Source organism: Chroicocephalus ridibundus, chromosome 6 (assembly GCF_963924245.1).
Source record: "Chroicocephalus ridibundus chromosome 6, bChrRid1.1, whole genome shotgun sequence".
NCBI lineage: Eukaryota > Metazoa > Chordata > Aves > Charadriiformes > Laridae > Chroicocephalus > Chroicocephalus ridibundus.
In genome coordinates, this window is record NC_086289.1 from 13,668,613 (window position 1) to 13,682,202 (window position 13,590).

General features: G+C 39.0%; 1 protein-coding gene across 1 annotated transcript in view; it reads right to left on the reverse strand.

Annotated features, from left to right (window-relative positions):
- The window catches only part of CFAP58 (cilia and flagella associated protein 58), a 60,218-nt gene that overhangs the window by 13,786 nt on the left and 32,842 nt on the right, over positions 1 to 13,590 (reverse strand). The window contains exons 14-15 of the mRNA XM_063338686.1: positions 12,656 to 12,767; positions 10,365 to 10,469 (exon numbers count right to left, since the gene is read on the reverse strand). Coding sequence (XP_063194756.1) covers positions 10,365 to 10,469; positions 12,656 to 12,767 — 217 coding nt within the window. The remainder of the gene's footprint in view (positions 1 to 10,364; positions 10,470 to 12,655; positions 12,768 to 13,590) is intronic.

Below are 13,590 nucleotides of genomic sequence, written 5' to 3' on the forward strand. Positions count from 1 at the left end.
ATATGGCTTCCTTCAGAGTCACTGTAATCAGAGCTGACCCTCTGCTATCCTTCAAGGAGTTCTGTTTCAGCTCCCCCTGCCTGCTTCTTAAAATTCAAAGAAACAGAAGAAGGAATCCTTCTTTCATGTATCCTAATGTTCATGTAAAGGCAACTGCTGTGCCCAAGTGTGCCATCCCCTGTTTAAGATTACAGCTATATCTACTAAGACAGGCACGGGAAGACTTGAGCTCTGAGCCTAGAGGATGTGGAGCAGCTGGCCGACTGACGCACCCTACTTGGCAGGGAGTCTCCCTACGCGGGGTTCATGGCCCCCGTGCACTCAGCAGCTTGTCTCTGGCTGTCTCAGAGTGAAGAATGGAGGAACTGGGTTCTTTCTACACCTGTTTGTGTCCTTATCTGTCCAATTTTAAGCTACCTTTTAAAAAAAAAAAAAAAACACAACAGAGTGACTCTAACTGCCTGCCCCTAACAGCCCCAAAACAGCTTTTGTGCTGCTGCATCTTTCTGCATGTTTCCTCAACAACAGCACCATTCACACTCTCATAAGAATGAAAATAAGTGATCTGAAACAGATAAAATCTAATCTGTCCCTGTGGAATGTCTTTTTTTAATTTGGTTTTGTTGTTGTTGTTGCAACTACCAGAGAAAATAATAATCCACCACTGAATAGGATCCTGTATATTGTCCATATTTCGCTTGCGGAGGGAGGAGCAGAATACCCTTGCCTCAATAGAAGAATGCCTGCCAAAGGATACACCTGAATAATAAAGATTTGCAGCTGGCTCTGGGCCACACTATATAATAGGGCCTTGTGAACGTATTGCTACACTGCTGTTGCACTCCTCCAGTATTTTAACTTCTCTAGCAGCTTCTGGATGGCTGACAGTCAGTATTGGATTGCTAACAGCACTGCAATGTTTCTGCATTGCAATGTATTCAGTCAGCACAGAGAATCATTTAGTTTCCTTTAACAAGATAACTGGTTGATTAATATACTTTACCCTGGGGTGTGCAGCAGATTTATTTCCTTCCCAGATACATGCTGAATACAGGAATGAGGAGTAAACAAGTTTGTTTTCAGTTCTTTGTTATTTACTGCAACAATTCCTGAACTTTTTACTCAAGCTTTGTTCTAGTGAACTATCGTTGAAGCTAATGGCAATTTTGTCTAAGAACTTTAAGAATAGATCATTATACAAAATATTTTAATTTTAATGACACAAGGTATCCATGCTCAGGATTTCTGGATTTAAATCAGATGCAAGACATTTGTATAAAATACTTCGGTGATCACAGTTTCTGCTTTTGTGATACAGATTACAGAAAACAGTGATGTACCTCGGGTACATATGAGACTTCCTCCTTTCAGTATCTGAATGCTGTTAAATCTTAAATGTGCTTACGCTGAAGTACTGCTTTCAGCCAGGGTAGTGATTCTCTTCTCATTCAACAAAAGGGTCTGGACACAAACAGTTGCTACATGAATTGTCAAAATTCACTAAAACTCCTGGAAGATACGAAGAAATGAAACTCAGTCCCCAAAGCTTCCAGGACCACCATGCTGAGTAAGCCAATACATCTGCTTCTTGCTTTTCAGAAACATCAGGGCTAGACTACAGCAGCAGGTTAGAAGCGTGGGAGAAAAGTCACAACCATAAACCACAGTGTAATTCAAGCCAACAATCTCTCTCATGCATGCTAAAATTCATGGACTGGGAGTACACGTATTAGAACACAGGAAACAAATCTATACCTGACATTCAGCTATCAAGGATGGTATTTGTGTAATTAAATCAATCTTGCATGTTGTGGAGGGATGGCATCTGATGACCCACTAGATCTCTCTTTCAAGCTCAAACTCAAGTCTATATACCAATTTTTCTAAAAAACTTTAGAAACAGATTATGCAGTCATCTACATTTGCCACCTATAAACCCTAGGAGACTTTTACTCCACCTGCAAATTCTTCATCTTTGTAAATGGCACCTGAATATTTCTGACTAAAACACCATTAGATCAGCTAAAAATGGTGCAGATCCCCAGAAGTTATTTTGATCTGTTTTCTTCTAATTTCTCAAATAAATATGCACTTTGCTTCTGTCCAAAACTATTTACCATGTGAAATCTGTTTTGTTTATGAAGGCAATGTAGTTCCACAAAGATTCAGTAAAAATTAAACTTTTCTACTAAGAAAATTCACCACCAAAAATGTTTTGTTCAATCACTAAGTAATCTGCTTTGCTTCTCATTTCCCAGTGCCAGAAATATTTGCACTAATTTTATTGGAAAATTATTTTCGTACTCTAAAGAGCAGCTGATTATCTTCACCTGATGACATTGAAGTGATCAGCACTTTTCATACCCAGTTTTTCAAAACCGCTGTTTAAAAAAACATACCCTAAACAAGAAAAGCCCAAAAGGCTATTTTTCCTGGGAAGACTTTATTCTCTTCCATTTGAATTGCAACATATGTGGGAGGAGGGAAGAATATAAATGTCAGTGTGTTTTTAAGAGCAGTTTATCATGCTGTAAGTTTCTATAGCATAGAACATCTTCTAATTCTAGATGGACTGAGATTAGAAGGGCTAAAATAAACTAATGCGCCAAGAAGCGTATTCAAAATATGCAGAAATAGAAATCAACTCCTTTCTGAGAGCTAGGGCAAGAACTGAACATCCCTCAAATCACTATTGAATTCTTAAGGCTTACACAAAACTTTCAGATAGATATGTAGACCCTCAATAGACCTTCACAGAGGTGATTCTTACCTTTCCTGTTTATGCGATGTGATTACTTATAACATCATCACAGCATTGCATACGACCCCAGGCAAGCTGCAGCAAGGATTAACACAATGATCCTACAGTTTGCTCAGTCTAAGGGTTTTGTACAGAACCCTACTGGATACGCAATCAAGTTAAAAAAAAAAATAATTAAATTACTTGAAAAAAATAATATCAGTGGCAGAACAAAAGGCACTAAAGAAATTCTAATTGCATGGAGGAATCATCAGGCCAGGCATAGAATCACTAAAAGACACTAATCCTTCAACTTAACACCAATATTAAAACCCAAAAATTTTCACTTACAGCCAAAGTCAAAACCCCCAATCAAAGCCCTAGCTCAGCAATGAACATTTCAAGCACAACAAAAGGAAAATAAAAGGGTGGCACAGGAAGGAAAGAACCTGTCACTTCATACTGCATTGGAGACTCCAGTTCAAATCATATTCAAGGCACTAGACTGAAATTAATTTGATGGCACCAACTCAGTAGGCTGTTGTGCATCAAAATATTGTACTGATAATTAGGTATTTTTTGTTCATCACTAGTTAGAACAGGGTTACAGCCAGAGTTCATGGGAATACATTAGTTTTTTATTTGAAAAAAGAACAGAGGTTCTCTTCAGAGTCCAATTCTAAATCAAGGCAATTCTTACAGTGTGCCTTTGACACACTAGTGCCTAATTCTGCATGGCACTGGGGAAGTAAACTTTTTTTTTTTTTTAATGATTCATACCCATCTGAGCCAAAAAGTAAATGTCGGGCCTGAGTCCTTACTGTATTTCTCATTTCTATATTCCAATATAAATCCCTCTAAATTCTGGCCACTAACTTAGAACTGGAGTCATAAACTTGCAAACCACACTCCATCAGGTACTGTTTTCTCTCTCTGGTCTTCCTTAAGATACATTCCAATGCTTAGGTTTTTATAAGGACAGAAAAACATTTTTCTGCCTTTTTTTTTTTTCCATGTCAGGGACCATTTGATAAATGGCTAGAAGTTTTGCCAGCTTAGCTTTATCAGTTATTGGTGCAATTTCTTTGTGCTGACATGGCTATGCCAGCTACTGGCTATGCAATTAGATGCAATTATACTAGCAAGAAGGTCTTCTGCCATTCAAGAGCTGGTATAAGCTAAATCAGAAAAGTGACTTTTTGCCAGTAGGAATGGTACTTTTAAGCAGAGAAAAGGCCTAAAGCTCAATATACTCACCCCTTTAATTGAGGGCTGAGAGAGCTGCTAGCTTCAGCCACAAGATAGGGCATTAATCCAGTGCTTCCAGAGGAAGTCAAATCCGCCAGGAAATAGAGATAGAAAAGAGGCAAGTCCTAGTAAAGTATAAAAAGCCAAAAAGAACATTTCCCTTTTCATTTTTGAACAGAAAAATCCCTTCAAAAGGTTAACTTTATATATAAATCATAAAGGAGCAGTAAAGAAAGGATTGTATTTTGGCAGTGGATTTTGCAGTTCACCTGGAAGTTTCAGCACTCACAAAGCACTCTCCCAAACTACCTCTGCTAAAATCTCTCTAAAGGCAAGATGACAGAGAAACAATAACGGGCAGGTCAAAAGAGACTCTTAGGGATTCTACAGTCATTAGCTTCCTGAAGTGAATTGCAGTTATTTTTATGAAAATAGACAATTGTGCCAAAAAAATCCCCAACTCAGACTACCTACCCTACATGCAACATGTAAGTAGGTTGTACTCTCAAATCCTAGTAGACCCTGTACTCAGCACCGAAAATATATAAATGCCAAATTTGAGAGGGCAAAGTAATCTCAGCTATTTTGAAGATGTACAGATAATACCTAAAATAAAACTGAACTGGGCCTTAAAAGTACCAGAATAAAGGCAGGTAAAAGGAGTGTATTCTCCTATTTTCCCTAGCAGGCTGTCCGATGAGAAAATCTATTACTCAGCATTTGAGCACACTTTTCTGCATTACATGCTGCATAATGGAAGCTGCAAGAGCACTGTGAGAGCAATGAAGAAGTTAGCGGAAGCATGCTTCTTGAAACTGCCAAGCTAGGGAAAGAAATTATTTTCAAGAGGACTAGTCTGTCATGAACAGGGCTCAAAAAAATGATACAACATTGAAAAAAACTGTATTTTAGATAATAAATAGGCAGAAAAATTTTGTATAACAAATACATGGAAGCAAATCCCAAACATCCTCCATTAGCTGGGAGAAAACTTTGATTTCAGTAGCTGCCAGCCTGCATAAACCCTAGTGGTAACGCACTGTTCTAAAGCAGATTTCTTTATGAAACTTTAGTACCAGCTCTGAGAAATAAAGATAGTTATGTATATGTTCAGACACTATAGCAACAAGAACCTCAAATTGGATAGAACAGCTCTACTACCAAGTTAGCACAAACGAAATAAAACATCTGCCTATTTTGAGTCTTTAGCTAGCTATTGTTACTACTGAATTGAGTCATGTCTCTAATATATTCATTCACACACCACTATAAGAGTGGAAATGATTTTATTCCCTTTCTTTTTGATGTGAGGCATGCAAAATCTAAGTAACCTGCCCAAGGTCCCAGAGAAAGTCCCTTTTGCTTTCTCCTCCCTGTATCTTACAAAACCTGAAATGAAACTCTGCTGATTTATACTGGAGACAGCAGCGTCCCCTCTGCTCCTCCTACTCTCTGTCAGTGGGACCATCAGTTCTTTGGGGGGATTGAAACTTAGCTCAGAACTTGGCTCAACACAAGGACATGTGGGTGTTATCTGGCTGTAATCTCTGAGTCAGATATATGAGCTAATCATGCCTTTTGCCCTTGCACGCTTTGAAACCATGAGCTCAAAATGCTAACAGCCTGTAAGCATCACATTCTGACTGCCCAATCCTGGTCTTTGATTGTTGACAACTTAAAACAATACTGACTAAAAATATATATGTACAGGAGAACAATACTTTCACTACTACATGCAAGGCTTAAATGAGAGACATTTGCCTTTGCCTCCCTCCACAAATAATCCTGGTTGCACATCTCTCTCTTACATTTATAAACACTCTTCTGAGATGACTGACAATGGAGGTAACTGACATAAATGCAAATCTTCCCACTGTTATCCATTCCAAGACGTGCAGCTGAATAAAATTCCGCTCAGTCAGACATAAAATCAAATTAGAGGAGTTTGCTCTGAAGAGAAAGAACTACATTTGAAACAAATAAAGCAGTGCGTAATTCACTTTTAATGGGATAAGTTCCCAAAATCACACTAATCATAATCCTAACAAGGTCCTATGTTACACTGCAAGTCTACCACATCACAGTTCAGCATGCAGTAGAGCAAGAGAGCTTCAGTCACGTGGGGGATTTGCCCCACATACAAAGTGAGTAATTATTTTTTTGCAGTTGGGATTTGTTCAGCAGAGCACTTCTGTTTATTAATAATTATATCTTATGGCTATACAATACATTTTGCTTATACCACATGTGTTTACAAAGACCTTCACCCATCATTGAAAACCCTTGGTTAACACACAACGCATTTCTCCATAAAGCCCTGCAGTATTACTCAACGGCTTCGAAAAGAACCAAAAAATGCTCTATCTTTCAACTGCACAAATTCAGAAGGAAGGTAATGACTCAAACATGGATGTTGGCTAACCCTGAAGCAACATTTCCTATGTTTGGCAAAAATGCCATTGCATTTTTATTGACCATAAGCATTCAAGACCTTGGTTTTGGATCTGATTTTTAAGACAATGTTTTTCATCAGCACAGCAGCTCACAACTGTGACAACGCCTGAGTTAAGGAGAAAGTACGACCGCTTGCTCTGCAGCTACTCTTCAAAGTCTCAGGATGTCCACACTTATTTGGTGTATGAGAGCTGATAGGTTATAACCCAAGATGCTGTGGCTACAGGGCACAGATAAATCAGAAACAAGAAAAGAGTTTAATAATTTCTGTAACACGGGACATCTTTCTATGTCTCTATTAAAGTGTTTAACTCTGAAAAGTCATTCTAAAAAAACCAACATTCATCATCTTGCATATTCAGTACCTCTCAGTAAATGTACAATACAAAACAATGTGCCCTACTGACAGGTTAAGAAAGATATTTTTGTATGGGAACTTAGAGTCAAGCTGGGTTCTTCCTGTACTGTCAGCAATCAAAATTTTCTGACTGAAATGTAGCGAACCTTTCTTTTAATCACATAGCATGGATTGTGGCATGCTTTTACTGCTGCATCATTTTTAAAGACATAACAGGTGAGAAATAGTTAAAAAACTAATAAAAAGGATGTGATCGAATACACAACAGGAGCAGGTAAAGTAAGCAGGTGTTTTTCTACATGAATCTGTACACTGTGATCCCTACTTAGCAAAAATATTCATTTATATATCCAGCTTATCCCGAAACATTGTTCCCTGCATAAACAAGCTTTTATCTAAAAGGTAATTTGCTAAAAAAAAAAGTAACACTCAAAAGACAGAACTACAGTGCATACAATACAAATGGAATTTTTTTTTTTTTGCTTATACAAACATTATGGTGCTGCATGAGGATGCAGCAAGGTGAATACCCTACAAATCAAACTGCAGGTTGCTGACACTGGGCTCAACCATTTCCAGACGGGGGTTATTTCTAAATTCCAAAGTTGTTTTTAATCACTCAATGTTCAATCTATATTGGTTTTTGCACTCCATTGTATTACTACACTTTGATGTGAGGGAATTTAAGTTACATAATATGCACACACAGGAATCACAGACACAGACACTCATAAGCTTCACCTTCAACAAATATTCTATCTGCCAGCATGATGGCCACACACACATAAAAATGGTTATGTATGGCAAGCAAGAGATTAAGATTGTTTTAAAGCAGATACACGCAATGGCTATGTTCTTGTCACAGGGCAAGATGTGGATAAGGATGACTGGGAGTGAGGAGGCGTGACTTACGCAAGCAAACACAACATGGGGAAAACTAATAAGTTTGGATCCCTCAGCTCCTGCAGTCTCTGATGATGAATACAGGGCACGTTACGCCAACTAGGCACAGGTCAAGTCATCAGCAATTCCCCTGATCCTGCAAATGAGCAGAAACTGACTGAACTGAGCTGACAGGAGAGAACCATAAAAAAAAAAAAAAGACAAGGAAAAAAAAAAAGACAAGGAAAAAAAAAAAGACAAGGAAAAAAAAAAGACAAGGAAAAAAAAAAAGACAAGGAAAAAAAAAAGACAAGGAAAAAAAAAGACAAGGAAAAAAAAAGACAAGGAAAAAAAAAAAGACAAGGAAAAAAAAAAAGACAAGGAAAAAAAAAGACGCTGAATGCCTTTAAGCATGAGGGAATTCACCAGGATTTTAAAAAAGAAAAAGAAAATAATAAAGGAATGATCAGACCAGACCTTATGGGGGAGTAGTGCCTTATACGCTGGCTGTTATATTGGCCAGACAGCAGACTCACTAAGCGAGACAAATTATATTGAGGGGAAAAAAAATAATTCCAGAAGCGGGAGCTAAATTGCTGCTGTTTCTCATAACGGTAAATTTCAGTCAAGATCAAGCCTACACTCTCCATTTAATAGGACACATTGCCCAGAAGGGGGCCTGGTGAAGCAACCCTCCTGGTGCATACAGCTCAGCTGCCCCTGAAAAGTTAACGTTACTGCTCTCCGTTCATTTCCTTCTGCTGGAGGTGTTCCTCACACTTGCTCCTTCACCAGAGGAGCTTGGAACATGATAGCATCAGTTTCCTAAGTTATTAGCGAACATTTTGCTTTAGTGAGTATCAGACTACTTCATAAAACAGGTATCGTCATACCACGTTACATGTATATAGGAAAACCACTCCAAAGAACAATAAAATGACTCATACAAGGTTATCCAGACACACAGCAGAAGCAGCTCTCAGCTAGTACACTTAGCTTGCAAGCCCTACACCAATGACCAGTAGGACATACAGCCCTTTGAGGAGATAAGCTGGGGGGTGTCCTCCATCTCTGGTTACCTCTCCTTATCCACGCCCTGCTATGTAAGAGCCCTATTTCAGCCATTGTGGAGGACTCAAAAACATTGTGGCAAACCAGAGAAGAGCTCAGAAATGTTGATGGTGAAGCCCTGAATTTCAGCTTGTTGATGGTGTGAAGCCCTGTGGAGTGTGGTATTTTTTGACCTTTTCTTTACCATCGATCTCACAGAGAGAGACCTTCATTTCAACATTGCTGCACAGGAAATTGTTGCTTGAAGTAAGGACGCAAAGGATCTCATTAACAATTCCAGATATAATAACTAAATTTCTTTTAGCCAAACTTGTCTAATTAAAAAAAAATTTTGAGTTGCCACAGAAGGACTTCTGTATAGACAGAAAGATTGTGCCAATGGCTAGTGTAGTAACGTAGACTCAAATAGCTAGTATTTCAAAGACTTTCTTAGATAGGCAGCTTAGTACCTCTATATCTCAGTTCTTCACTTCTAAATAAGGATAATAGCTAAATGGAAGCACACTGAGGATAAGGCAAGATACACATAGAGACTATGTCAAAATCTAACAACTGGGTTTGTGCATGGGTAAAGCATAGCAAGTTTTAAGCTATTTTTGCTACATTTTGTTTAAGCTAACAAACTATTTCACTGATAGCATTTCAGTGCTACGCAACAAGGATTACATTTTTTCTTGCAAAGGCATAAATAGCCATACATTACCTTCAAATGAAATTGCAGATCTATTTTTTCCTATGAAACAATAAAGAGAGACAAACGCTGCCTTGATAACATCTGCTGAGCTTCTTCTCAAGACGGAAGGAGCTTCAGGTCACATTCTACTCTCCATTGAGTGATACCCCATAGGTATCAAGACTATTAGGGTATTTAAGACGAAGATGTTAAAATCATACCTTGAACTGTCAAACTGTAGCTATCCCTACAGTCATCAGAGAGAAGATGAATTCCCCAGCTTTACACTTACGTTTGAAGCCTAAAGACAGTCCTTTTTTGTTATATTTGATAGCAATGTTTGCACTACAGGAATATAGTCTCTCCTTGATTCTACAAGATAAATCTTGTTGGTATCCCTGAGGTTAAGGGACATCTGATACAGTTAAAAAAAAGATAAGCTATCACAAAAATTGCATTTTGGCAAAGTTCAGCACAAAGACCTTGAAGTCAAACATGGCCCAGACAGCAACATATCTAAATCACACAAACTTTGTAGGGTTCCTTCTGCCAAAAGCCAAGCTAAGCACAAATGGAATCAAACAAGGATTCTCCTTCATGTCCTGGTTGTTACAGGCATGTTTAATAGGACAAAAAACTTCCAAAAGTCTAACACTGACTTGAAGACTAATCTATGACATGAATAAACTAAAGCAAACCTTTAATTTTATTTTCCAGAGTTGTCCAGGTATCAGTAACCAGGATATAAAAATCACCTAATCAGCTGCTATTTGTTCTCTTTCAGTGTGTCAGTGCTGCCATCTAAAGCTATCTGAGGGGCATGCAAAACAAATTCAAGTCATGCATCCAAATAACATTCAGGAAGCACATCTGAGCAGAGAATGCAGGGTAAGTCACATATGTTAATAAGATACAACAACACAATGATGCTGCAGTACCTGAAGGAGCAATTCTTTCTCTATCACTTCACCTGTCTTGCTGATAAGCTGCTTCTGTAGCCTCTGTATTTTCTGAATCAGCTCATAGGTACTTGGGTCACTGGCCTAGACAAGAGAAGAGCAGTCTCAAAAAATTATACGTTACAACAAGTTAGTGTTTCTTGCTTGCAAATGAAAACCGTAATATCTAACTGTCTAAAAGTGACAGATACAAAATGGGGGGGGTGGGGTAGTTGTGGTGGTTTTTTTAAATGGCATTTATACAAGCAGTCCTGAAAACGGAATTTCTGCCTCTTGAAGATGACTTGGAGCATGTTCGTGTTTAACACTATTACGCTCATCAACCCTCCTCAAAACAACTAGTGTAAATAGAGGTCCTTCAGAGCTTAACCCCCAAACCAATGAAGATTGGTAGAACCATGTGGCAGGGAAGGAAAAGAGGTTAGTGTTATTTTTAGCAGAAACTGAAACTGCCCACTGACATAGGAAGAGCAGTGCAAGTACTTCCCACTGTTTCAAGAACTTCAAACACTGCCAATTGAGTTTTAAGGAGAGGAAGATTCTTCTCTTGATCAAAAGAAAGAGTAACTGCAATATAGTCAGTTGAGAAGTTAAGACCAGGAGCTAGCAGATGTCTCTCCTTTTTATTCTTTTATCACAGATTGCATCTGTAGGAAGCTCTAAGGAGCAAACAAATAATTCTGTGAGGAGCAGCCAGCAAAGTTAAATTTCCTACCACTTTGTATCTTCTTGTTGGATCCTTTAATAAGGAGCAAACTCTGGCTGAAGCTTTCCCCCCCTCAGGGATTCACACGACCTCTCTCCCACGTGGTTTCTCCTCTCTCATGTGGTGCCTCTGGTGGCTCATAAGGATTAAACTCACGCTGCATTAAAGATTCCAATAAAGTCCTGCTCTGTGCATATTTGCTTGAGCTTATAAGGAACTTGGTATCTCAATGCTCTTAATCCTTTGTCTGATTTTATCTAAATTGACTAATCAGTTCAAGTCTAACTGGGACACTAACACAGATATGCATGCAGTGCTCACAACACATCATCATTTCCTGAGAAACCAGGCTAAAAAGTAGTTCAGTCCCCATGACCCACTCAGTCCTTCATTTTTTTTATAGCACTGCCCAAACATGGTGCCAATTTGTGACACGTGTAGGGATATGAGAGTTTTTCTTCATTAGGAATTGAACCAAAACCCCATCAGGATTATTTCATATGGATCTAGCCATCTGCTGGCCTTTCTGTCTTCCAAATACAAACCAGTGACCTAGAATGGAGAGACGTCATTTCCCATTATCAGTCTATTCATACAGTCATTTTCCCAACACTGGATGTTTTGACCGGCCTGATTTTCCTTTGTTACAAGGTGCTCTTGGAGATTGTACCTGGATGTCTTTAACCTAGTTCAGCATCCTGCATTTTATCTCCCTTCCATGAGAAAAGCCAAACACACCGTTCAGCTTCAAGCTCAGCATGGAAAGATCAGAAATGAACTATCATGCTAGTAAGCACAGCCAAAACATTCAGCTCTGCTTCTGTAGGGGCTAGCACTCATTATTAGAGAAGCCAAGCAACCTAGGCTGGCATCAGATCAGAGATCCATGCAACAGAGAAATCTCAGCTGGTTCTGACTTACTTCAAAAATATCCAGTGATGCCAACTGATGTTCATACATTTGGGCTGTGCTTGACAGATTTTTTATTTTTCCCCTTCATTTTGTGGGTTCAAATAGCGTGAAAATTTAGATTTGCTTTTTACATAACAGTAGAACTCACATTACCTGGTAAAGGGAGCCCACCACTGTTTATGTGGAGGCCTCTTCCTTTTCTCACAGATGCAGTTTACCTTCTGTCCATGTCTATCCATTCCCCAGTCCACCTGTTCTATGACCCTTTCTAATTCTGGCTTTCTTCCCATATACATCTCTCTAACTGGTGAGGGTAGGACTGTATCTTTCCCAAATCATCCTCTTTCTCATCATCGATTTTAAGGAATCACCTCCTCCTAAATTCACCTTATGCATTCTTTATTCCCTTCAGCATTTGACTGGCTCTTTACAAATCCCTCTGCAGTTTTTCATTGAGAAAATGACACAAAAATAACACTGATTGCATTGTGCAAGGAAATCATTCAGCAGTTAACCGTTCCACTGGTACTATGGAAATTTCAGTCTGCCTGCCTCTCCACATAATTTGCATAACAGTAAACTAAATAGGCTTTGTGCTGTGTCACTGATTTGGTAATATGGGCTTTGGGAACTTGAAATGCTGAGACATCACCTCTAATTTTCTCCATCTGTGAACATTCAGGGGATTCTCCAGTTCTTCTTCCAAAACTTTACACCGAGTCTGTTCCCTTAATAGTTCCTTCCGCATGTGATGAACCTCCTGTCTTAAGACCAGCATAAAACAAAAAGAAAAAAAACACACCAAACCCACATCAATGTGACCAAAGCACAATAAACATTAATAAACCATACTCCCATGCACTACTGCACTGGCAAAGTGACTCTTGAGATTAATAGTCGACACCGATACCACTACACAGGTGGAACCATAAGATAAGACAGTTAGACACTTTAGAAGAATGGCTGAAAAATGGGACTTTTCATCAGTGCCTGGGGCATCTACTCCACAGCCTACTGGATCTTACTGCCCGCATCTTCCCATGTACCTAAAGGCCAGTTAATTCTTCTAGAGTAACCTGCAAATCAGTTATGGAGTCATACCCAGTTACCCCTGTATTGAATCTGACAGCTTGTGTTTGAAAGAAGGTTTTAAATCTACATGTCTCACACAATACAGTAAATAAAACACACTCTAGGTCCTAAGTATGATGGACACTGTTCTTTAGAGAACCTAAGTTTGATTTCTTTTACTACCTCTCCTCAAGGAATTTCAAGGGTGATTCGTTGCTGAATTTAAAATTAATTGGGTGCTCCCAAGATGCTTTGACAACTACACTCCTATGGTGGGGATGTGGGGCTTGAGGTGCAGGATTGCGATGGTCCAACCCTTATCACTTTGGTGGGTGGATCCTGTAAATTCTCCAAGGGGAAAGGGGATGGAGGATCACCATGTGCCTACTTCCCCACTGAATCTTTTCCTGCTAAGCTCAGAGTTGCCTTTAGCTCACTAGAGAGAAAAAGGCATTTTTTTAACTGTGAGGTTGGACAAGGTTATGGAAGAGGAAAAAAGCCCACATCTCCAATTGG